Source organism: Cheilinus undulatus, linkage group 16, assembly GCF_018320785.1.
Source record: "Cheilinus undulatus linkage group 16, ASM1832078v1, whole genome shotgun sequence".
NCBI lineage: Eukaryota > Metazoa > Chordata > Actinopteri > Labriformes > Labridae > Cheilinus > Cheilinus undulatus.
Window position 1 is genome coordinate 12,537,834 of NC_054880.1, and position 26,696 is coordinate 12,564,529.

Consider the following 26,696-nt stretch of genomic DNA (forward strand, 5'->3'; position numbering starts at 1 on the left):
ATAATCCTGGTTTTATTTCATTTATCAACTTTAATTATAATGTTTATTTTTTTAACATAAACCAAGCTTACCATTGTTTTGTGGAGACTCGCAGTACAGACGAGTTGATGTCGACGAGTTTCTGTCTACTTTACACTCCTCCCTGCAGATCCACACATCAGAGCTGGACGGATCGAAGCCAGAACCCTGCACGGTAAGGAGAGCACCGCCACCAAAACTACCTGAATCACAAATGAAGGAAGAAAGAACTTCTTCAGTAAGACAAAAACATAATCCTGAGGCTAACAGCAACAAAGAAAACAGAAAATGCAAGAATGAAGATTAAAGCTGCATAACACCACAACAGTTTTATGATTGAATATGCAAAAGGGTTGCCTCAACAAGGTCAATTCTCTTTTGTGCTGAGGACAGAGTTGATGGCAGCTTTGAAAGCCCCTAAATCTTTACCCCTCATTACTTCAATAAAAGCATTCTCAGTTTTGGTTTACTTCTCTCCTTTCCCCATCAGACAGGACAGAGCTACAAGTAAAATTTTAAGGGCAGTCTGTCCTAATATTCTTAAGAATCTTTATAAAAAACGCTCAGGAGGGTTATAGGACAAATGTTCTGTCCGTCACATTGATTTTGGGCCAATCAGAGTGACAAAACATATGACAACAACATGTAAAAAGCTTGCACACCTGTAGCTACCACCTGTTTCTCTTCAAATGATGCAGACTGGCCTGGTCATTCTCTGACTAGACATAAGTGTATCATCTGTGAACTTTCTAAGACGGATCCTCCTGATCATAGACATGGAATCTGGCCAATCCATCTGCTTTACTAAGTTATCACTGTCCCCTTCTGTGAAAAAAAACATTAAAAAATATATACAGGTAACTCTCTTTACTCACCCTGGTTGGGCTGCACACCGCTGAGTGTCAGCTCATAATTGAACTTGACTTCAGACTGTGCATTTCCTTTGTCCTTGCGCTGCAGCATGACTCTGTATGTCCCCCCTGGGCTGTTTCCTGCGGTGCACTTCACCTCTGTGTCAGACACTGATGATACAGTGCAGGGGACATTGTTTATGGTGACATGGACTTGCTCAGAGTTGCTGCCAAATCCTGAACCTGTGAGCGTGATGGGGACCCCGCTTGGCCCTGCAGGAGGAGGAAGATGAGGTAATGAGAGACATGTGATACATGACCGGAAGGTTTTAAAATGAACATAATACAGTGATCATGAGAAATTAATAGTACCACCCTTTGTTCAGAGAAACAGAGGGTTTGCTTTTGTCAGATCAAATATTATAAGAGCCATGAGGTGAAGATCTGACCTTATTTTGCATTGGAGCTTCAAAAATTGCTGAAATTAAAAGGTATAATATATCTAACAGTTTAATGACTCTTGACTTTTCAAAATAAAATCATGCAAACAGAAGAAAATGTGCTTTCTCAAACAAATATGTTTTTGTAACATTTAACTCTGGGACTGTGCGCTATCTTGGCCATGTGCACCTCAAAATAAAAAAGCAGTAAATTGTTGTTGTATTTTGCATTTTCAGCAATTGGTGCTTCCCAGTAAACACAGGGGTTGCTAATATGTAATATGGTCTGGCCCATAGATCAGCTGGCTGATTTAATTGGGCCACGACATAAAACCTTAAAGGGCTGCACAGAGGCACAGTTAGAAAAGCACTTAGAACCACTTGCTCTATAAATAAGCAGGCTTTTTCCTTTCTTTTGTTTATTCATTAGTTGCTCTTAATGAATCCTATCATATCGTGTTGTATGTATTTGGTAGTTTTAGTTTGATACCACTCTTGCACATACTTTTGTACATAAAAATACGCGTTTTCGGTTAGACTGGTTGTAAAATAATGATGTAGTTGTAGCTGAAAATAGATTTAGTTGTGAAGCTTTGTGAATAAGTAGTGTTAACATTGTCTTATTAAGGAATCAAACATTCTAAAATAAATGTAAATAAATGATTTTTCTTCATTTGATGGAAAAAGTATTTCATTACAGGATCAGGACCATAGTTACCAGTGTTAGGACTGATGGAGTCAATGACAGGAGTATGATCTGCAGAGTAGTTGAAGCTGAGAGGAGGATAATCCACTGAATACACCCTAACATTGACGGTCGTCTCTCCCTCGCTGTGAGGAGGTGTCAGGCAGCGAAGTTGTGCTGGAGTCACTTCCTGAATCTCACAGGGCTTGCCTTCGATCATCACATTGGTGTTTCCTGGAGCAAAGCCGTTTCCAGTGAGGACCAGATTGGTTCCTCCTGCCAGGCTGCCCACACTGGGGCTAAGGAGGGCTGTAGCTTTGCTGTTCAGGGTCACAGAACCAGAAGCAAGGCCGTTGCTTCTCAAAATCACTGTGATTGGATGATCTCCTGCAGGAAGGGCGTCGACTTTCACTGTAATGTTACTGTCACTGACCCCAGTGACCTCCAGCTCTGTGCTGCTTGCAAACACTGCAACGTCCTCCTCGTTGGTGCCAAACCCTGAGCCACTGATGGTGACTGCGGACGGCTCGCTGATGCTATCAGGAGAAATACTGGTGACTTGAGGAGTGATGGAAGAAGAATACTGAAAGGAGCAGTTTGATAAACAGGAGCTCTTGATCCTGCCCGTATGGAAGACAACTTCACCAGTGCGTTGCTGAGATGATGCTGACGTGTCACAGACAACATGGGTGTAGTTCACAGTGACCACAGTGCACTGAATGTCTGCTGCAGTTACTTGTCCTTCAGAGAAGCCTGAGCCATGGATGAGGAGTCGAGTTTGGCCGGTGGTACTGCCAATTTGAGGCCAGACTGAATCAACTACAGGCAGCACCGCAAAACGGCGATGGAGCTTTTTCTTCATGGTAATGATGGCATTTCCAAGGTTGTTGACTCTGACGACTACAGAGTGAGCAACACCGATGGAAAGACCACTGTCTTTGCTCAGTTGACAAAAGATCTCCGAATTAGAGCTGTTGATGACCTGACAGGGCTGACCTCCCACTGTCACCTACAGGACATAGAAACACCACAGTCAGGCACGAGAGATCAAGTTGAGCATATAAAAATCAAGCTTTAGTCTTCTGTCTGTCCAGAAAAACACACTTCCCATGATTGAACTGAATCTATCTTATTTATTAGGGCAGCTTAACATAGTTTCATTGTAAAGCATGGCATGCACAAAGAGTCATCACTTTTGTTTAGTTTTAACTGCTGTCCTTATTTGGGATGGGGATCGATTATTTTTTAATGATATTAATACATTTATCAATCTAAATCCTTATACCACTATCCCTACTTGTCTGTTTTTGGTAGAAAAACAAAATGACAATACATTTTTTACACTAGAGGTATGAGAGAAGTATAGCTTGAGTTAAAACAGGGGGTCCAAAGTTTTTCACACAGGGCCACTTACAGAACAATATAAGGATGATGGGAACACATTGACATAGAAACTTAAAACACCTCCAAACATAAAAAACAGATTACATGTGTAACATAAAAACACTGCTCACTTCATTAGCACAGGCAGTGTCACTGAAGCCTTTGCCCTGAATGTGGATATGCTGGTGGTACGTCCCCTGGTTTGGAGAGATGGAGGTCACTATGGGGGTGGCACAGGCAGTGGAGCTGAATGAAATGACATCTGAAGAGTTGGTGTTCTGCTCGCACTGTGTGGACGCGACGCATTGCTGGGCTTTTGTGGAGCCGCTATCAGAACCTGAAGGGAAGATGATTAAACACATGGATTATGTTCATATATTGGCACAGATTTTAAGTGGTTTGGATGGCAAGATTAGGCTCACACTAATACAATGTATTCTTTCAAAAAATATTAATACAGATTTTGAATTCGATACCTTTGATTATGTTACAAAAAAAGCTAGGACAGAGGCAAGAAATGACTGGTAAAGTTGTTAAAAACTCAGAAAACACCTGATAGTGACTGGATATAAGAGCACTCCTGAAGCGCTCAGCCATTCACAATCAGCGAGGACACAGGGTTCTCCACTTTGTGAGAGACTATCTGGAAAAGCACTCTCAGCTAACAAGCTGAGCTGCTCAGTTAGCAAGTCAATGTACAACTGTAAGTGAAGACTCTACCATGCAAAGTGAACAACATCCAGAAGTACTGCTGACTTCTCTGGGCCAAGCTTATCTGAGATGGACATAACCAAAGAGGAAAATGTGCTGTGGTCTGACAGGTCCACATTTCAAATTGTTTTTGATATTAAACACCATTGAGTCCTCTGGGCTAAAGAGGAAAATGACCATCCTGGTTTTGGACACAAAGCTCAAAATCCAGCTTCTGTACAGTGTGGGGTGTATGGTAAGGGTAACTTGCAAATCTGTGAAGACACCATTAATACTGAGAGATGCATAAATGTGTTGGATGAACATATGCTTCCATCCAGACATCTTTTCCAGGGATGTCTGCTTTCAGTGTGGCAATGCCAAGCCACATTTAGCACAAGTTACAACAGCATGGCTTCACAATGAAAGAGTGCAGGCATTAGACTGTATATACAGTACAGAACTATCACTCACTGATAATGTATGGCTGATTATGCGGCAACGAAAACCCTGCAGTGTTGAGAAACTTAAAGTGTGCATCAAGAAAAATAGTACAGCTTTCCACTCCTATTACTTCAACAATTAGTGTTTTCAGTCCTCAGGTGCTAACAGTGTTTGTGTGGTAAACATGCTCCTGTCCAAACTTTTTTGGAATATGGTTCAGGCATCAAATTCAGAATGTGTGTATATATCCACAAAAGCAATAAAGTTCTCAGTTTGAACCTTTGATGTGTAGTCTTTGTGTTCAACTGAATACATGTTGAAAAGGATTTGAAAATCACTGTATTGTATTCTCTTTTAACTGGCATTTTAAAGTGTCCCAACATTTTTGGAATTGGGGTTTGCAACTTTTTTTAAAGATATTAACAACAGCTGCATATTAAATCTATGTAGTCCTATTCAATGCCATGCTGGACTGAATGAATCCCAAAAAGAAACATGTAAAAATATTTATAGACACAAAAACAAACACTATGAACTCTTTCTGAGAGAAGAGGGAGGATCAGCCTCTTGTTTTGTTCAGAAGATGATAATGATTCATGGATTTTTTTTTTACAGGATCCACTTGGTTGAAAGATTGTTGGCACTGGTTATGGTACATTGGATAAGAATGGCAGCAGCTCAAGTTATTTTGGCGCCACAGTCTTGCCAAACTATACTCATTTAATGGAGCAAAGCATGGTAGCCAGTTCAGGCAGACAATTCGAGCAAAACTGAGTCATACTTAACATAGCTCCTTGTACAATTCTCCCATCACACGCATCCTCCTAATTTGGCAAGCTATTTAAGCTAAAATATTTCCGGCTTCTGCCTCTCCCTTTGCCATTGTTGACTGTCTCATACCAGAGCAGTTCTTAATCCTCTTGTACCATGATGGACACAGTTGTCAAAAAAAAAAAAAAAAAAAAAAAAAATATCTTTTTGGTAAATTATTTCTCTGTTGTAACAGTGCTTCTTTGGTAGTAATCTTGTACCATTGGAAAGCCTGTTTATTTCCTTTTTAAATTATGCCACATTTGTAGGGAACATGCATTTGTGGGATGAGCAGCAGAGCTGAGTATATGGGCAGCACCCATGAAAAACTTGCCAAATCTTCTCTACCAATGCCAAACAGCTTATTCTATTAATGACTCTTGTTTGGTGTTGTTCAATGGATTGGATGATTGAAGTCTGAGGAAACAAGACAGATTGGCAATAAAACAATTTATTCATTTAACAAACAGGAGCCTCAGTAGCATGTAGAAGAACTATACACAGCTACAACAGCCTGGCAGCTCTTCCTCATGTTGGTCAACAGCCTGGTCACACACTGCTATGGGTTGGCATCACATTCTTCAACCAGCATTTGTCGCAAGTCAACCAACGTGGTTGAAGAAATTGTGAAATTGCCAATATGTCTTGTTTCTTCAGACTCCAATCCACAAAAACACCAAACAAAAGTCAGTGGCAGAATAAACTGTCGGCACTGACAGAGAAGATTTTGCAAATTTTTCATGGGTGAAACCATCACACTCAGCTCTGCTACTCATCCAACAAATGTATGTTCCTTATAAATTTGGCACCATTTAAAAGGGAAATAAACAGGCTTTCTAATGGTACAAGATTTACTGCACAAAGAGAAATTTCCTCGATTTTGTACTTAAGTTTATATATAATATTACTGTTACTGCTGCTTTTTAATACTAAGGCACAAAGTATAAAAATACTGTTACAAATGACATTAAATGAAATCAATAACCAGATTCTTAATTTTGGATGAAAATACATAAACATATAAAGATGTTTTGTTACTCTTATATATTTCCATCATGAACAAGGAATTTAAGACAGTTTCCATAGCCTTGAGCTATAAGGGGTCCTTGGCTTGGCAAACTTTGGGAACCCCTGATCTGACAGTTTCATTTTCTCTTAAATATGTGAAATACATAAGAGCACCTGCATTTAAAAAGGTATTATTCATATGATTTCAGATTTACTGGGGGATTCGTAACACTTACCTCCTTTAACATGTAGGGCCTCCATACCTCCGACTTCGACTGAGACCCTCTTGCTCTTCCCCTCCCTTTCCTTGACCTTCACGACCCCCTGCAGCATCTTATCATTGGCTGGATTAATGAAACCACTGCTGTAATAATACACACCCGGGGCAGTGAAGCGGTAACTGAAAGACCCTGGGGAGGGGCAAGAGTGAAGAGTTTTTAGAAATGCAGCAAACATCACATACATAAAATCATGAAGATTTCACAGACGCGTTGATCAATTATCTCTCACATGTGTTAAAAGGTTTGACACTTAGCACAGCACTCATGGCATTCTTCTGTGTCACATACTGTAGTTAAAAGTGAGATCATGCTGACACATCAAGTGAAGCAGAACAATTCATACATGAGGTAGAGGTAGTAATTTTATGGTGTGGAAAGGTGTAAACATAGACTGTGATACAATGTAAGAAAGAATGAGCTTCAACTATAACTTTCCTTTTGTTACCAGATCTATTTTCATCTCCATTTATGCATTCAAATTACAGCAACGCACATGTGAATCTCAGGTGTAAATCCCAGCTTCTGTTGTCTGCACTTTATTTATCGCGGTAATACTTTCTTCGGACCCTTTCATTGTCATACTATGGCATGAAAAGGAAATTTGTATCGTATGCTACTTTTTTTTTTTTACTTCAATTATCTAACAATAAAAATCTTTCAGGTGTTTTATTGAGAGTATATAGGAGAACTAATTATCATTTCTTGAAAGTGACTCAGTTTTCTACCAGTTGCTGTCCTGCTTCCGCTGTTGAATGATGCATCGTCCTCATAACTGGTGCCGCTTGGCGTGGAGACCTGGAACACACTGTACCAAACTTGCTGGAAGGCTGGGGCTTCCCATTGCCACTGTACGGTGTCTCCAACAAACACTGTCAGCGAGGGCTGATCCCATGCATATCCCTGTCCATGGGCTGGGACATACACAAAAATGCACAGTTCAATGACATCAGTAATGTAAGTTAAAGAACAGGTTACACAGGAGGGAATTCAAGTCTTAAGATGAAGCAGCACATTAATGAAAGTTCTAACAAATCCAACAATATGTTGTGTTAATGCATGGCCAATCTTTCTGACCTTTTTTAGCCAGAGAGGACAAATGGAAAATTTAATAGTTGACAACCTTGCTCGTGTATATGAAACAATTTCCTTTTAAAGTTTGCAGCCACAGTCACATTCACCCAAAAGGTGACGCTCCCTTGCTTGCAGCCTTTTTCAGAAAGATAATTCACCTTCTGTTGTACTCAACCTAAGTCTGTTCAGGTTTATTTTACAGAGGAATAAAAAAGGTTGAAAGGTGACCCTACTGTGGTGTGATCCCTGGTTGGTGACAACGTGGGTCTTCTCCTCTGACTTCAAATCACACTGCAGCTCATTCTCTGAGGCAACCTTCACGTCACACTCTGCTTCTCCTGATGATCACAACCAACACAAAAAAGTGAGATCACATACAATTAAAAAACGTATTAAAGTAGTGGTTTTCCTACATTGGTTCTCTAACATTTCAGACATTGATGCATCTCAGTACTTCAGCTAAGAGGCTCAGCTTTTATTAACTGCTTATTTCCAAACTATTTCAACAATTTCACAAGTGCTTTTAGAAAATAAGTTCAGCCATACCTCCATATATTTAGCTAGTATTTAGCCAATAACTGTTAACATATATACATTAATAACTACTACTACTACTTCTACTACTACTACTAATAATAATAACAATAACTACTACTTATAATAATAATATTATTATTATTACTCCTGAATGAGTAAAAGACAAAGCGGGTAAAAGAAAAACTAAATTTTAAAGAAAAGAGAAACAAACAAATACATCAATAAATACATAAAAGGAAGAAAACAGCAGAAAGGAAAAAAGGAAATAACAATATAATAAAGAAAATAATAAATAAATGACAGAAAATGAAATAAATAAAATAATTATACTTGAATAAAAAAGAGCTTTATGCAACACATGCCATCTTCCAAGATTAATGGATCATAATGATCTATTGTACAGAAAAAAAATAGAAGTAAATACAGAAAAAATATTATTTTATCTTTTACTTTTTTAACTCCTTTACTTTAAATGGTTATTATTTTTTTTAAATTGAAATGATTTCGATTCATTATCATTGCTATTTAAACAATGAGTTTGTTATAACCTAACCATTACTGGTTACTGTAGTTAACAGCAGAGGTACAAAGTAACACTAACATTTACTCAAATTCCTGTATTTTAGTGGCTTTTGTGTGCTTCTGAAATCAGTAATTTTATTTTTACTTCAGTGTACTTTTAGGGAAGTACTGTCCTTTGTTAAGTTTTTAAAAACATCAATCACGGAGTAAACAAAAACAGAGTCAAATCGGGAAGTTCTGTCTTTTTGTCTAGGACATGAAACTAGCCAGCTGTCAGTTGTGACTACACAGAAAAATTCCACTTTAATTCCCAAAACAGCTTGTGCATTTCACTTTATATTAAAGCTGTGATTTTACTTAAACAACCTGGTTGAAGATCCATATTTTCCTGTTGTAACTGCCAACAAGGAATGACCACATGTTACTGTGCAGCTCTTCAGTATTTAGGTAAATTAGAACCAAAGTAACTGTACTTTTACTCGAGTATTATCATCTTTCCACCTCTGGCTAACAGTTGAAAAATATTTCTTTCTTTAACATAATTTCTCTAAGCGACATTTTCAACTATTTCTACCTTAAAGGTGATGTTTAGCTAAAACAATACTAAAAACTCATCCACTATTTTTGACTATTTCAAAACTTTGTTAAATCCTTTTTAATTTTTCACCCCTCCACTCAGCCTTTCTGCTGATCATTTTAGCTGTTGTTTGTTAACATTTAGCTAATCATTTTAAATGGTAAGCCATGACTTTCAGCTAATTGCTGAGCTATTAAGCTGAGCTTTCCTTGAAAACGAACTACTCTATGGGGAGTCACGGCATTGTTATATGATTACTACATGTATGAGTCACGATGACAAACAATCACCTATAGCAAACAGTGCGACTAGTTTCAATTCCACAGATTCCATTGACGATACCGTTTACACTAACAAATATGATTGTGGGAAGGGATTATTGCTGTGGAAATAACCCGATTTGCAGTTGCTGGGTCACCTGTTGCTTACCAACAGAGACTTTGTTTTCAGGGGCGTAGGTGCTGAAACCAGATCCAGAGATAGTCAGCCTGGTTCCTCCAAACAAAGAGCCAGCTGTAGGGGAGACGTTGTGGATTTCAAGGATGTATTTAATATTGGTGTTCACTCCATTGCTATAAAAGAAAATAAACAGAAAAGGAGGAAAAGTAAATCATACCTGAAATCCTATATTGGGGTTTAAATAACTGACATGTATTAATTGTGCTATTCTAATAATTCTAACCTGAAAAATGAGAAAGTTTTTCCTTTCTTTAATTCTTTTAGATTTTAAATGGTTTGATTTGTTGTCTGAAGCTACAGCAGTTTCAGAGTGCTGTTGAAATTGCTGTCATCTATGACAAATAAACAGATAAAGAACATTTTGTACAACATGATTTTGAAAGTTCTGATAAATTCTTATCTTCAGCTCTTTCATCACATCTTAACCTTGCACAACAAAAGCTTGCGTGCTGCCTGTTCTTTTGATACACTCCGGTTACAGCTGACGTCATATCTGCACTTTTCACTTGGGTGGACTGTTGACTGGAAAAATTCTCTACAGTGTAAACCATTTCTGTGAACCTCACCTTGCTTGTGGGTAGCCGTTGTTGCCGACCTGCACGTACACCTTGTATGAGCCAGGCGGCAGAGCGGGAAGCGTACACTGGATTTTTGTTGCAGTCCACTCAACTATTGTGCACTCCTTAGCGCCTACAAGTACCATGCTGTCATTGTCTTGTCCTCCTAGGTTTGAGCCTGTGACTGTGAGAACTTGTCCACCTAAAAAAAAAAATTCAGAAAAATAAAATTTAAAGTTTCAGAAGTTCTTTTCCACAGAGAAGCTCCTGTCATTCAAGTGCCAGGATAATTTGCTCTTGTCACCACCTTGATTCTACTTAATGATGTCCTGCAGATTAACATTGTTCGATAGTTTCGTTGCACACACTATAATTATGTGTGAGCGTCTTCAGCTCGTATTCTCAAGTTAGCGTGACGGACAAAAACAGAAGAAACCTGCAAGACGACATTACAGGACCCTTGAACAAAACTGAGAAGGTCATGGTGAAAGGTTTCCACACATCCTTCAAAGCTCAAAGCTCAGTGGAGTCACATGTCACCTCTACAGTAGTGACAAAATAATAACATCAATCTACTCCTCTTTCCTTCTGACATGTATAATTACACGGTGAAATTATGTCTGTCAACAGTTAGAGAGGCATTCAAATATAACATAACAGGTCCTTTACCAGGACCTGTTGCATCAGGTTGTTACGGTCACGTATTTGTGCTTCAGAAAGTCTGAGTCCCATTGTGTAAGTACACTTACACTACCTTATATCCTACAGTATGCCAGCATGAGATGAGGCGTTACATCATGCAGCATCAAACATTTGCTACTCACACCACATCTGTAAAGCATTTACCTCTCTGCTTTGTAAATTTAGGTTTTCCCCACTAACAGAATGACATCTGGTGATTTTATTTTGAATGCACATAAACAGAAATGTGCTGCTTTGTAGGGATGCACCAATCACAGTTTTCTAGACCATGTAAAAGTAAAAGTACTATGATTTGGGTTCTCACTGATACCAAGTACAAATTCTGTATGTAATATCTTTACAATTCCTAAAATTATTTTGAAAGTTTATTTCATTAGACATTTCTCACTCCTCCTCTTGACAGTTAAGTAGTTCATAGTTTGCAGTCTAACCTATTTCTGACACCCTCATTTATGTTAAAATATCACCACAATACAGAAATGGCTTCAACTTTACCTACAATACTTCCTCTCATAATGAGCTACAAATATTCTGCTGAAAAATGATAGAATATAGTATCTGAGATGCTTTCTGAGTACTACTACAACTGCACCAATGCAGTACCAGTATCGGTGCATGCCTTGTTCTTCATAATGAACAGCATTTGCTGGCAATCAATCAGATGATTTGTTAATTTTTTGTATTGCCACAAGTCAGGGTATAACATTTTAAGTCAAGAAAACAGTCCTATCAGACTCCTGGTACTTGTCATCTCCCTCGTTCCTCTTCGTTCATCCAAAAAACCTTAAAACCTTGTTTGTCCTGGCTGCCATTGGCTTTTTAAATGAACACTCGTGTTATAGTAATTATTTGTAGTAACTTAAAATTACTACTTTGATGCTGCTCTGTCCATCCCATAGAGTAAAGAAAGAATGATCCCTCCTCTGCCCAGGCGTGCTCTTGAAACTGTCTGTCTTTGATTTAGGTTGTTGTAGATTTCAGATAAACTGCTAGTTGCATACACTTGGCTGATTCTTTTTGTTGGACTTTCAGAATAAAACCTACTGGAGTTATAAATTATTCAACTATTCCATTTGGCATACCCATGTCACTGATGCTTTATAATGATTGTACTGAAAGGTAAATAAATGCAAATACTCCTGTGGAGGCACCCAAATAAATAACTGAACTTACCTGTGACATTTACAGAGTTGGGACTCATGCCTGAGATCTGCGGTGTGAGGTCACCATCATACGTGAAAGAGCTGCTGGCAGTCAGAGTTGTGCTTCCCTCCTTTACTACGACATTTTTTGATCCTGATCCCTGGAAAAGGTATCATAAACTTCTATGTTCAATTGAACTAGCAAAACTTACAGATTAAAAAGTCAAAGTTGGAATAACAAAGTATGAGATACATTTCACAGAAATTTTGATGGCCCATGTGGGTGCAGAGCATTTGTTATATTGATTCAGTTCTGTACATGAAAGACAAATGATCTTTTAAATGTTCTTTAAATGTTAAATATGTAAGCTTCATAAGGATTTGCCATGAAAATCCAAAAATTAATTTGGTTGGAAAACTATCAGGAACCAGGAACAAAAATAATTGTCCAGTATGCTTTTGCAGGTCAAGTAGATTAAAAAAAATTAAATAAAAAGACTTGCTGTCCATTCTTATGGACAGTCTTTGCTGTCATGTTTCTCCCGGCTGTAAAAATATGCGTTTTAATTCAGAACATAAAGAGGATTCCTCAACCCTGGACACTTGTTGAACTAAAGTTTTGCATTGCCTTAATTTTTCAGAGGCTGCTGCACAGCCTGTTACTTACTGGTGGGGTCCTGCATTTCAGTTCGGTGTCACTGCCATCAACTATCTTGCACTCCTCACCACCAACAGTAACTGTGGCGTCCTGGCTGAAGCCATAACCTTTCACCGTCAGCAGTGTGCCACCTTAGGAAAACCAGCTGGTTATCAAACTTTTCAACATGATTACTCAAGGTGAATCACTATATTCTAAAACTGTATTGGTCCTAGACTGATATTTTTTGAGTGATGACCTACCTGCTAGACTTCCAGAGAGTGGAGAGAAAGAGGAAATGCCGGTCTGGTACGTGAAGTTGAAGATTTTGCCCTCAGGAGTGCTTGCATTGCCCAAAGATTGAAAGCTCAGTGACACAGGGTAGGTACCAGCACTAGAGCTGCCAAGTCGGCACACCTGAGTGGTGGCTGAATTACAGAAAACCAGGTTAAGCTTCTTTGAGAATAAACAGTTAACTCACTTTAAAAACCCAGTATTTATGTCTCAAAACTTCTTAGACGTACCTGTGGTCTGTTCAACATGGCACCGGGCATTACCAACAAAAATGTCAGCACTTTCATTAATGAAGCCCGTCCCAGTGACGGTCAAAAGAGTCCCAAGGCCATTTGATCCTAAAGGTAGAGTTATTACTAAAATTACTACATAATCAGTTGCTGTTTCAACTTTGCTCTGCAGATTCGAAGACTGAATTTTAAAACATTACATTTGTTGCTACTGCCTATTTCTATATGAAATCAGCACAAAGTTTAAATAAATCTATTGGGAATAATACTCATTTTTTTGCATTTTAAAGTATTGATTGGTCTTTGAATAAGAATTTCTGTTTCAAGTTACTATAGCTTTGTGTAAACTTACACCTTTAAAAGGGCATCTTTACAAGATAGACCACATAACAATTGTAAAAATCAAGAACTTATCTGGCTTTGAAAAGTGTTGTAAAAATTTGAGGTCATGTAAGAACTCAATTAAAAATATATGTAACAAAGAGGTATTAGTAAAAATGAACATTTCTGTGCAAAAATTCTACATATCATTGCTCTAATAGAGAACAACAAGTGATTGTTCATCTAAAGTTTTAAAACTCAATCAGGAGTTACTTCATGTCAGCAAAGACAAAAAAACAAAAAAAACATTTGGGTCTGGTACCTTGAGATGGGCTGATTCCAGTCAAAACCGGAGTCTTTTCCAGAGAATACTCAAACCCACAGTCTCCAGAACACTTTGAGGGGATGCCGTTAATAGTAACCTGAACCTGCAAGAAGCAAGCCACAAAAAGTCCTGATGTGTTGAGTTTAAACCAAAAACAGAGACAAGCTGTTTAAGAATAATCACTAACAGTGTCATTTCTGCCACAGCAGTCACAAAGTTTCATGAATAAGGTCATTACTGTAGCTGTCATTCACTCAAAGCACATAATGCAGAGCACGTATTGAGTAGCGTGCAAAAATTACAATCTAATCCTGCCTGGAGGCATGAAATACATGAATGCAGCAGCACAATGCAGTGACAGCCAAAAATAGGACTTGCTCTACAGGAAATGTGCTTGGTAGACACAGAAAGTCACCAGCTAGCAGAGCAGACATTTGACAGACATAATAATGGCAAAACCCTACCCGGATGTACTGGAGGGTCTCTGAATCTATGATGTACCTGTGGTTTGGATTCTGGGGTGCGAAAGAATTCTCCCGACACGCTTTTCATCTTCAGTCCTCCCTTTCTCCTCTCACGAGCAGAAATTACTACATTGTTGCCTTTAACCATCGAGGAGTTAGCCTGTCATAAAAATGATAACCAGATTTCAAAACCAAACTACTGTTTTCACTTGCTGAAACCTAAATGGGTGGAAAAAGACAAATGCAAAGAGTAAACAGAAAATAAAACTCCTCCAGCTCTTAAGTTATGCTATTGTCCTCTTAGTAGGTCTATTACTGTTGCTGCTGGAGGAACAACATTAACATAGTGAGTGACTGCTGGCTTTAGCATTGAAGAAGATCTACATTTCTTTGCTTTTGTAAAGCTCTTTGAAACTCCTCTGTGTCTAACATAAATCATAAATACCTTGCTTTTCCTGTAAATAAAAAAATGATTGAGTAGATTTGGACCTTTATCAAAGGCTGGTCTCCAGGGTTTGTAAGCCACTCCACCCTCCAGTGGGGTCGTCTGCAGTCTCCCAGCCACTTGACTGTGACCTCGCCCATCCCTGGGATCCCCTGGAGGGCATACTTCATGTCCTCTGCACTGATGTTCACTGGCAGGCCTGAGAAGAAGCACTGAATGTGTTAGATAACCACCAGCAACCAAAGCTGGATGAGGACAGGGACTAAAAACCATCCATCAATTATTTATTCTGATGTTCCCATTCAGTAAAACCCACACATGTAGAACCAGAATCAGCTTTAAGTGATTGTAGCATTGATAGTATTGTTGCAAAATGTGCAAAGGGCAGAAGGATGCTGACTAGACATGATCAGAGAAAAAATATGAAAGAATGTGGGCAGATTTACATAAGATAGACAAGGTCATTAAGATTTGTGCAATGGGCAACCTTTTTGTTCATTTTTTTCATTATTCTTGGAAAAAAAGGAGGATTAACCCTTTTACTCATCATGACAACTATATCAACAAAGCCGCATAGGTAGCTAAAAAGTCAGATGGTCCATATTGACTTAAAAAGAGTTCAAACTTTTAGTTGATGCTTTATGTTGATCAGTGGGCTTTCTATGAGCAGCAAGAGTTATGAAAATGTTGATTGAAATAAAATTCCCATCCAAAATACCTGCAGCAACTCCACCATAAATCTCCAGGTCAAAATTGCCTGTCAGAGGAGCGGAGGCTCTGCTTTTGCGCGTGACAGTGACTGTGGCTGATCCATCAGTATACACAGCCGTGTCAGCACTGCTGTTAGACATCTATAAGAAAATAAAAAAGAAGCATTTTAAAAGACATTTTACCCATTTCAATGATGAGCCTCTCTTTAAAATAATTATCATTAAGTTCAAGACTGGAATTTATTTATTTTTCACAAATAACAGTCATGATGGGAGTGGACAACTGCTTTTCACCAGTTTCAATTTTTTTTTACCATTGTTTAAATATTGAGACATTTTGGTAAGATTTTCTCCTTGAAAAATGAGATCCACACAATAGGTAAATACAACCACACAAAAGCAAAGGGCATTTATCTTCATTACAAATTGCAGCAGGATAGGAAACAATGGATTAATGGCAGATTACTGTCAGCTTTAAATGAATGAAAGTTACAACAGACACTCCCCGCAGACAGTTCATTTAACGTCAGTCTGTCTGCTTCTCCTGTGATCTGTTGACTCTGCAGCATGTTATGGCATTACTCTGAAAGCTTCATTATGGGGAACTGTAACTGGTATCCCATAAGCTCAAGAATGTTTAACTTCTTTTCATAGGTGCTGCTGCCAAAACAACATTGTGTATTTAAAACCTCTGAAACTTTGTTGTAAACAATAAAAATCAATCCGTGAACTTTAAAGTTGAGCCTTTTATTTAATGTCCTTACGCTAAAAAAGAAGAGAAGCATAAGAAAAACAACAGAAAAAGAGATAGAAAAACATTAATATGTGTGGGTGTGGAAGATCACAATTAAATTGACATCTCTAAATGCTTAAGAGACAGCCATCACAGCATAAGCCTGAATGGTATGTCTGATTCAGACTCAAAGCAGGAAGCAGACGGCGCGCCTTCTGAGATATTATTTTTAACTGTCACTGAATGTTGAGTGACATATAGACACTACCATATATGCTCACTACTCCAGTTCAGGGTTTTCACACTCCCATATTTTTAAAACATTAGAGAAAAAAATCAAACAATATTCATACCTTTTGCAATACAAAAGTGTCAAAGGAAAAAAAACTTTGGGTTATTTCATTTTTTTAATGTCCAAAAATGCAGGAAATCTTCTGCACACTGTCTTCATTGCACAAAAACATCAGCAATATTATTGGTATGGAGACACTGCATAGAGATTTACAGATTAGGAACATCAGGATTGATACCAATACTGATGATTACGTATCAATTTACCTGATGCCAAAACTGATGCTTTAAGACTTACTAAAATTAAGAAATAAGCCAGTAATTGGTTCTTTTGAATTATTTCTAATTCAAAACCAATGTAGTCCAGCGTTCTGAGAAATCAGTGCCCCGGGCAGAAAAAAAAGGCCCCAGTGTCAGCTGTTTCTGTTGTCGCGCTTAAAGCGCTCTTGGTTGAAAAATGTTCAACGTTTGGAACAGTACTGCACTCGTCAATGTCACTTCTACAACACTTCCCAATCAAAATTAAGAAGTGGCAGGACTTGTGAGCATCAACCCGACCTGGAAAGGGTTAGAACTAGCCCAGACAAGGACACCTAACCCTGTCTCTGCCTTCCCCATCCTCTTGCTAAGATCTGTCGTCAGATTTTTCTCTTTCTATTTTCTCTTGTGTTCTCTGCAGATACTTGTCATGTGCGAAGTGTATGAGGTCTGACAGCAGATCTCCAGTGCCAATCTCCACTGTCAGCCCCCTCTCCAGGCCTTAAATAAAAGTTACAGTTAGGAAGAAGGTTTCCATTTGATATTCCCAGGGATGTCCTGGATCTTGCTGCCCATCAGTCTCATAGCATGGTTAGAGGACCACAAGGATAGGGATGTGGCAGAGTAGGCAGCATCAGTGCTGCCACTCCCTGAAGCTTGCACGTATGGACCCTAGGCTGTTGAAGGTGGCTTGCTGTGGCAACTAAATGCCATGCAATTTATCAGCAGCACTTGGGGAGCATAACTGGTATTAGGGGTTTTCTCACTGAGCACTTATTCTTTCATTACTACACAAGAACATTGTGTTTATTTAAAAAAGAAAGGAAACCATAACAGTTATTGACCCTAAAATGACATCAGTAAAGACACTTATGCAGTATCTTACCTGCATAAAGCCGACCTCTAGCAGTGGAAACCCAAAGGCACAATCATCTGGTGTAGCTTTGATCTCGTAGCTGATTTGGGAAGCCTTTGCTGGTTCTCCCTTACTAACAGAGATTGAGGCAAAGGTCTGACCCTTGTCCTCAAAAGGAGATGGTCTCCTCCTGAGAGGAACAGCTGTAAGAAACAATTCAGATACACCAAACACTTTAGAAACATGTAAAGTTTGCAGTTTCAAAAGTACAATTCATAGAAAAGCATTCAAAAGCTCTGTAATGTTTCTTGTTGAAATAAAACAGAAAAGCTCTCAAAAAGCTGGTTTGACAATCCCAAAACCATCAAGCTTTGTACCATTCATATCTGCCGTGGGAGCTCTCTTTCCCAAGTGAGTGACATCCACATAGAAGTCTGCACCAGAGTCGTCTCTGTAGAGGTAAAACTCCTGCAGTTTAAAACCATTTCCAGTGTATTCCACCCGCAGGGATTCGGCCAAGTCCATACATTGGTAACTCCATCTGTCAGGGCACAATTATGTTTAAATGCTACAGTTTTTTCTAAATAAACTTGCAAATGTGTAACATTTTCATGGCTTTAACTGACTTGTCTCCTTTATTGAACAGCCTGATGAGCTTTGCCGTCTCTGTCTTGGTTTGGCCTTGGCTGTCGATGTAGGTAAATCTTACTCCTACTTCATTCTTCAAAGTTCCCTTGTATGCAAAGCACAGCTGAAAGTACAAGGATGAAAAATATTACACGGCAGGATTAAAGAGTAATTCCAAGAGCAGATATCTTATAGAGACAACTGGTTAAAGGTTCTACCAGGGCTAGGCCATACTACCTAAAAATTCTTAGACCTACTTCATGAGTTGTTTATCCCTGAACTCTATATGACGATTTTTTTGGTAACACGCTTTTTTACACTGGCCGCTATGTTGTTGTGTGTGTGTCTATGAAGTAAATGAACAGAGAAGGTGAGGACCATAAGAGCCTAATGGGAGCCACAAAGCGAGTTAAAAAAATAATATAGATTTTTACTTCATAAATTGTTCCAAAATACAAACAGGACTTAACAGAGAAAATCTATATCTTGTTCAGCCCTAGTTTCTACCACTTTTATGACTGAATCTGGGGATGCCCAGATGTTCCTTGCAGCCAATACTGATCACCAATCACCTATTACTGAGGTCAGCTGATTACAGACAGAGTACCGACCAACAAGTTTCCAACAATAGATAAACTTTAATCTGCTCCTTTCATCAAGGATTTCACCACATATCTCAACAGTGAGTTAATGAAGCCACCAGTTAACAGGGTCACATATTAAACCGTTACACCGGTGTTTGCTAGTGCTTCTGTTATAAATAAGACGCTGCTAAGTAAGATGCTGTGTTTAAATCTTCATAAAATGATTTGTAGGAATCTGTTACCAACTTTTCAACAAAATGTACACTGCAAAAATCAATGCAGGAATTTTGTTGGCAAGAGTATTCATTTAGTACTGGTATCCATTTAGTAAGATGGCCCTTTTGCTGTTCATGGAGAAATTGTGGGATGTCACATGCAAAAGGTGTATAGATCAGTCCTTGTAGTTTAAGGAGAAGTCTTTTTAGCGTAAAACATAGGAGAAAGGTGCACTAGAAAAAAGTTTGATCCATGGTAATTCATTTCTTTAACTTAGATCAGTCGTAGAATCACTATTGCATTAATATTACTACTACTACAGATTAGGTCAAGTTTGAGAACATCTCAGGTGGCAATCCCCCAGGCTCATGCCCCATCTAGATCAGGCCCAGGAAGGCCCCCAAGCACAGTATATCAGGCAGCTGACCTTTCCCATCCCCACTCTCTTAAGTACATCAGCATCAGAAACACAGTCTTGCCAACGATACCCAAAAATGCGCAGCAAATAAGTCATCACAAAAAAGTCCAGCCAGCGCCTCTGGCCATCAGCCAGTGTCCAGGCCTAACAAGATTATTCTAAGACCAGTAGGACCAAGACCTGAAAGACCGACTTCCGTCCGCATGCTCAGATATTAGAGTCAACTGGGAAGAAGTCAGGGATGGTGCCACCACACTTCACAGCACTCTGTACCAGAATATAGGGCAGATATCATCTGGATGAGTGAACTTGGGAACCCACAAAGCTGCAGAAACTTCCAGAGGACATCCCTGCTCACCAAGCCTGCTCACCAAGTGGAATGCCTTCAGGAAGTCGACATTGGCTATAAGCAACCCTCTGTTGATTCCTGAAGGATGTGGTCTATCTTGTTTAGGTGTAAAGCCAAACTGATTAGGCTGCTGGTGTTGGAATGGATCACAGATCTTGTTAGGCAGAGTCAGTACAAGGACCTTGCCTGGCACTAGGACAGTTAATACCCCTGTAGTTGTAACACTTTCACACATTTCCCTTTCCCAAATACTACTACAACAACTAATAAATAACAATATACACCATTACTAATAAAATAAAAATATGAAGCATTAAAACAATGTTGTAAGCAGGGCATGCCCCATCTACAGTACCTCTGTCTATATCCTGTATACGTTAAAATGCACACACACACACACACCCACCCACACACCCACCCACACCCACACACACACACACACAAACCAATAGATAAAGTAGTGTTTTGTTTACCATAGGATACTTGTCCAATGGAACTTCTCCATACTTGCTGCCGCCAGACTCTTTGGGGAAACTGTCCTTAATAAGAACTTTAGGGTTCTTCAGTGACCACTGGCCACAGAATCCCATTTTCACTCGAGTCCCTCTCTCATCCCCTTCATTCTGGTAACAATAAGAAATGGAAAAGCTATGAGGACCCTGAACTGGAAGCTCTTAAGTCAAGCTCATCCAGATAATTCTGATGCAAAACAGTTCAACTGAAGCAAGTGAGGATTTTTTTGTAGTTAGTATTTCAAGCAGTTAACTTAAAGCACATGAGCCTGTCAAACCTCTCTACAAGAGCATCTGAAATAACCAGTCCAATCAGTGTTAACTTACAGAGTTTTCCGTTTCATAATCACTGAAGAACATCACATCAGACCCTTCAGTTGTCAAGATCTCCCCGGGGCACTCAGCTTTCATCAGATCCTCAATAGCTGACTGCACCTGTCCATGAAATCAAACATGCTTTCATTTCGATGTTATTTGTACTTTTATTTCCAGCACAGGCAGCTTTATGTACAACCCTTTCAAAAAAATAGATTGAAGAAGTCACTGACTAAAGCTACGGCATTTTTTCAGAACAGACCTCAGTTACAGTCGTATTGTAGGGAATTGGTTTTGTAGAGATTCCATTCCAGCACACAGTGAAGGTCTCCATGTTACTTCTCCCCTTAGTAACCTCAGTAGTAACGACACTTGTGTCAGAACTGTAAGGCTCACCATGAAGTAGATTGAAATCCCCTGCAATCACATGAAAGACTTTAAATAAATGTATTTATGTATCTTCACTTGATTTAGGAGTCATTTTTGCCACCTTTTGATAAATATAGCTGCTCTTCTGTCTTTTCATACCTCTTCCAGAATTGAATGTAACGATGAAGTGAGACCCTTCATCATCATCCTGTTTGGTGACCTGGACTGTGTCAGGTTTGATTGGGTATAGGTTGTTGATGTGCGCTTCCATCATATCTGATGAGGCAGTGACAGGAATGGGACCTAAAACCCCAAAAACAGTACATATTAGTAAATATCAGCTGAACACTTTTCACTTGTTCTAGTGCATTCAAAGGAATATTGATCTTCTTATTGTGGCTACCAAACAGGTGTAGCTATAATACTATTGATAATTACTTTGTTTTAATGAATTTCTCAGAAAAATTTATATGTATAAATAAGAACATTTTGTTTTCTCCCATTGTACAAATGTGAATCCAAAATATAGTAACCTGCTGACATTTAAATATTTGGAGCCAGAGTTGTTGCGACAAGGATTGGCTGGAAGAGCCACAGTATTTACATCAGAAGGATTAGACCAACAAAAACAAACCTCTAACTAAAGTATTCCCAAACTTTGCCATGCCAAGGACTCCCATATAGACTTAGCCTCTGGTCCTGGCCTCTGGTACCTCTTGCAAAACCTCTTAAACTGCTTGTAGCTTATGATGTATAATATTAAAAATGATGACAAAACTTCCACCTATAGCTCTTTATGTTTACATTTTAAATCCTGAAGTTAAAATGTCTCTAAAAGCATCAGTTTTCTGCTTGAAATTAGGCTCATATATAAGTCTATATTTACAGAATGACTCCAACTTTCCCTTGAAAGTTAATCCAGAAAATAACACCGTTAAAAATGTACCGCACTGTCCTTAGGTAAATGTGCCTTACGGCTCTGTTCAAGGGAGACAGCTGGTTAACTTATATGCCCAACTTCAGACAATGTTTTGATTCATGTGCCTTATACTTGGCAGAATCTGTCCCAAAATTTAGAGATAACAATAGCCACCCACTAAGAGGGGACATTTGATTGGTCAATTCTACTCTACTATCAAAAAAACCATCTCACTGAAAGAGCAGGGTCAAAAGTCTATGAAACTATTTTCAAACATGCTTGCTTTGTCTTGTCTCTTTGATTTGAAACATGTTTTGTACTGTGTGAGGTCCACACTGCTATTTTTCATTAAAAAAATCCAGATAGTCAAATAACATCAGAACTGCTCTGTCTCAGTTAATGTTTTTCGTTGATTTTTGTTTCTGCTCCATCCCTTATACTGCAGCCAGTCAGCAGGGAGAACTCAAAACTTATGGCTTCACTTCAAGTGAGTGGTTTCGCTGTCCATTCTTTATACTGTCACTGGTAGTAACGCCTTACCAGTTGTTGCTTCTCCGTAGCTAATGCTGAAGTAGGTGTTTCCACATAGGTGGCTGGCACAGCTGCTGTTGACAGTAATCTTCTGGACCTCTTTGACTGCCACAGCATTGCTTGGCCAAGAGTCAAAGGTAAGGACCTGGGTAACAATAAGACTTAAAATAAAGAACTTTGTTTTGTTATTTCTCCTGTTCACCAAAATGACATTTCATACCTACATTGGTAACAATCATTATGCTGACTCTGCAACAGTTTTCTAGTTGAAAAAAAAAAACACAATCAAAATGCTTTTCTTTTAATTGGGTCTTCATCTTGCTGGATCACAAAGACTCAAGATTTAGGCATCTCTGCCTCCAAAAATATGACTGAAAACAACAAACAGCCTAAGCAAGGGCTTTCCAGCTAACTTACTAGAGGGCCAGCAGAAACTATCCTAAGTTGCTTTTAACAATGTTTAAATATTTATGGTTGAGTTTATAGCGCATAAAAAGCTATTTCAGCCTAAAGCTTGTAATGAAAGAGAACTTCAAGTACTGTTTCTGTTTCTGGTAGTAAGAAAACTCCTGATCCTCACGTCCAATAGCTATTCAAAATCTATAAGCTGTGAGACTGTGCAGAATTAGCAGCAAGTCTGAAATTAAAGTTAAAGAAAGTTTTTCTTTTGTACAATTGTTTAAAAAAGGCGCTGACTCATAAGCAATAAAAAAGTACTTTTATTCAAATTAAACAAATATCAATGCAGACAAACAGACATGCTCTATCTGAGAAGCTCAGGGCTGGGATCAGTGACTTCCCTGGAGAGGTCCTGCTATGGGCCAATTACAGAGCAGTAAGAGTGATATATCATATGATAATGTGGACATGTGTCACACTGGGGAGTAAACTACCTCAACAGTTGGCTTTTTTATGTTTTCTATCAGTGGAGTCACTTGGAGAAACAAGCTCATGCCGAGCCAATCAGGGGAAGAGAAACATCTTTGCACCAGGAGAAGCTTTCAGTTTGGTTCGTTGCTCTCCTTTGATAAAGAAATCCTGTCCACAGTGGCTATAGATATATCTGAGCTAATCACTTCATGGGTTGCCATTTGAGGCTTTTTCATTTTGATTTTTGCCTGTAGAGGTCCAAACCAAGCCATGTTAATCACTCTGCCACCCCCAGTTTGGCTGCGTCGGGCTAAACCAAGCCACATCCAGAATGGCCATGCTCTGGAGCAGGCCCCAAGCGCACCCTACCCACCTCCAAGCATGCCACAGTAACTCATTAATGTTTGGGGACATGCCGCGGGCATGTTTAAGTGAACCAATGAAAATACGGTTGAATTGTTTGGGAAGAACATATCACACTTCATATGATTTGAAAAGGGTGTGGCGTACCAACTTGACAACATCATTCTCACAGTGAAGCTCTGTAGAGGGAGCATCATGATTTGAGGCTGCTTTGCTGTAAATCTACGAAAGCATGGCTTCAAAAACAGAAAATCCACATTTTGGAGTGGCCCAGTCAGAGCCAAGACCTGAATCCAATAGAGATGCTGTGGGATGACCTCAAGTAAGCTGTTCACACCAGACATCCTAAGAGCATGGGTGAGTTGAAGCAGTTCTGTAAGGAAGAATGGTCTAAACTTGCTCCTGATCAACTCCTGTCCAGGCCTGATCAACAGCTACCGGAAATACTTGTGCGTACGTAATTGATCACAGATGGCACTGATCTCCAAAAATAGATGTCTTTAGGGTTAATTTACCAATATGATGGCCAGGTAAAGTCTGTGTTTGGTCAGCGTTGTATAGACATTAAGTGGCTCATATTTATCATGCAAAAACCGGACTGATGTGCAGAGAGAGAGAAGAAAAAAATGCTCAAAGTGAGCCCCCCCGATGATGAGGCCCTATGCTGTATGCATAGTCTGCATATAGGCAGGGGTGGGCCTACTTATGCTGTGCATTTATGCCATTTGACTTCTGTGTTAAAGCCCAGGATGGAGACTGCGGAGCAACACCTCAGCCAGTTTGGTCAGACTGAAATGTACATGCAAGAGGAAATCTCTGACCCCATTACCCACGTGTGTCAATCCGAAAATTTGATTTAGTATAGACGCAATATGAAAGCCCAGTTTTAGTCAGACTAATAATCATGCCACTTCTAACTGTAGTGAATGTACTGAGTGATTACTGCATAGCAGCTACAGATAAGCAGCAGGTAAACAAATACATACCTGGGACTCATCATACGTGTCGTAATCAGCCACAATGCTCTGCATCTCATTTTCAGCATCATCCGTCTGGCTTTTTGTAAAGGCACTTTCATTACAGAACAAGCCAAGGTTTACATCAGCAGCACCAGCATACTCCTGTAGCAACATTTCCATGTAGTAGCTGTAAAAAGCATAGGAACCAGTTTAAAGCTATAGTTCATACAGCACACCATGAATTAAAGATGTGGGAGTGTCCAGAAGTTGATTTGAGGTACAGCCCTGTACGTACTGTTTTCCTTCCTCCATAAAAAACTCCTCAGATGTTTGTGAAAGCTGCGGTGTATGGACATAATAAGGCTGGGATGTAGCCTTAACCTGAAGAAGAGGTTTTAATCAAAAACTTGCTTAAATCAGAAAACTACGCATACAACATAATTTCCTAGCCCATACAGTGCATGTCTTAAATGTAAACATGATTCACAACAGGTAAAATGTTTTGAGGTTTACACTCTCTGTACCTTATCTTCAGGATAGGTGGTGTTGCTGAGGTAGAGCTCGCATCTATCGTCACAGTCGATGGTGAACTTGTAGTTACAGGTGGATTGAGGGGCGAAGAAGCCACTGGTTAATGTGACGAAATAATCATCATCTTTCTCAAACAGCTGGGGCATTTCAGAGACCCACTTGGTCCAGTACTTTGTTGTGTTTTTACTGAGGTCAGATATGTCAGACAAAGAACTGGGCCTTGTGTCGTTCCACACTTCCATCTTCAAACCTCTTCCACCTGGGATTAAAATAGATACAAAAGGTTAAGTTTTTAAAATTAGAGCTGGTATGGTCAATGTGTACCAGCAGAAGAACCATGGTAAATCCAGTAATTTTAATGGAAACTTCCGCCAGTTCCAGTGGCTAGAATGTCAGAACTTGCTGACAGTTTTGCATGAATAAATATATACAACAGAATAACAATAAAAAGTTAACATATGAAGAGGGATAGAAAAAACAACAACAACGAGGTAGCTTACAAAATTGGCACACATAATTTATCACTGAATGACATTTACAGCATAACCCAAAACTTCAACTGATGACTTGTTCGTTTGCAGAATCTACTGTTGATGTCTTGTGGGTGAAAGCAATAATTAAATAAAGGATTAAAAGATAAAAGGCAGTTAAGGAAAAATGGACAGATAAGAATGCAATAGAAATGAAAAATTGAGTAATGACTGATAAAGTAAGTTGATTGACATTGGGTTGTTTTTAGGAAAATTGTTGCAATTTGAAAAAACAGAAGATGGAAAATCAGATGGAAACACAAAGGCAAAAGTGAAAAGTTGTGCAATTTGATCAAAAAATGTAGCCATTTTAAGGCAAAAGTTACAAAAATAGCATCATGTAGAAAACATTTTATGTTTTCAAAAATTAGTGCCGTCAGACAATTGAAAAAAATGATGTAATTAATTATAGGAGTCATCTTTAATTAATCACAGCTAATCAACTATATTGATAGGATCCATATATATATATATATATATATATATATATTGTATATATATATATGTGTGTGTGTGTGTGTGTGTGTAAGTAAGGCATTGATGAGGGAACTGTTAATTTTAATTGTATATGATGTTGATGGATTTAACCAATTGGAACCAGTTCTCAACTGGAACAGGTTCTGGATTTCCACTGCTGTTTGAAAACTGCAGAATGTTTCCAGAGAGCCAAAAGGCAGCGAGTTTTGCCAGTGCTGTGGTTTTCCCAAGGAAATGGGTAACTTTTAATAGGGATGTGTACAGTGGAAACTGTTTAATTCTGTTATCAGTTTAGCTTTTGCAAGATTGACGAGTCGGTTAAAATAATTACAGATAATTTTTTAAAGATGGGCCTGAAATCCCAGTCAAATGCTTCTTAAAAACT

General features: G+C 38.9%; 1 protein-coding gene across 1 annotated transcript in view; it reads right to left on the reverse strand.

Annotated features, from left to right (window-relative positions):
* Positions 1-26,696, reverse strand: part of LOC121523525 (fibrocystin-L-like) — a 66,098-nt gene that overhangs the window by 30,135 nt on the left and 9,267 nt on the right. Inside the window, exons 13-40 of the mRNA XM_041808444.1 lie at positions 25,298-25,563; positions 25,069-25,154; positions 24,801-24,960; positions 22,591-22,726; positions 21,291-21,434; positions 21,025-21,179; positions 20,775-20,882; positions 20,409-20,558; positions 18,368-18,492; positions 18,119-18,282; positions 17,772-17,944; positions 15,612-15,744; positions 14,938-15,092; positions 14,486-14,608; positions 13,982-14,087; positions 13,339-13,446; positions 13,078-13,242; positions 12,845-12,966; positions 12,209-12,338; positions 10,343-10,535; positions 9,747-9,889; positions 7,915-8,019; positions 7,336-7,521; positions 6,566-6,739; positions 3,509-3,714; positions 2,028-3,003; positions 894-1,142; positions 72-221 (exon numbers count right to left, since the gene is read on the reverse strand). Of these exons, the coding sequence (XP_041664378.1) occupies positions 72-221; positions 894-1,142; positions 2,028-3,003; positions 3,509-3,714; positions 6,566-6,739; positions 7,336-7,521; positions 7,915-8,019; positions 9,747-9,889; positions 10,343-10,535; positions 12,209-12,338; positions 12,845-12,966; positions 13,078-13,242; positions 13,339-13,446; positions 13,982-14,087; positions 14,486-14,608; positions 14,938-15,092; positions 15,612-15,744; positions 17,772-17,944; positions 18,119-18,282; positions 18,368-18,492; positions 20,409-20,558; positions 20,775-20,882; positions 21,025-21,179; positions 21,291-21,434; positions 22,591-22,726; positions 24,801-24,960; positions 25,069-25,154; positions 25,298-25,563 (5,091 nt within the window). The remainder of the gene's footprint in view (positions 1-71; positions 222-893; positions 1,143-2,027; positions 3,004-3,508; positions 3,715-6,565; positions 6,740-7,335; positions 7,522-7,914; positions 8,020-9,746; positions 9,890-10,342; positions 10,536-12,208; positions 12,339-12,844; positions 12,967-13,077; positions 13,243-13,338; positions 13,447-13,981; positions 14,088-14,485; positions 14,609-14,937; positions 15,093-15,611; positions 15,745-17,771; positions 17,945-18,118; positions 18,283-18,367; positions 18,493-20,408; positions 20,559-20,774; positions 20,883-21,024; positions 21,180-21,290; positions 21,435-22,590; positions 22,727-24,800; positions 24,961-25,068; positions 25,155-25,297; positions 25,564-26,696) is intronic.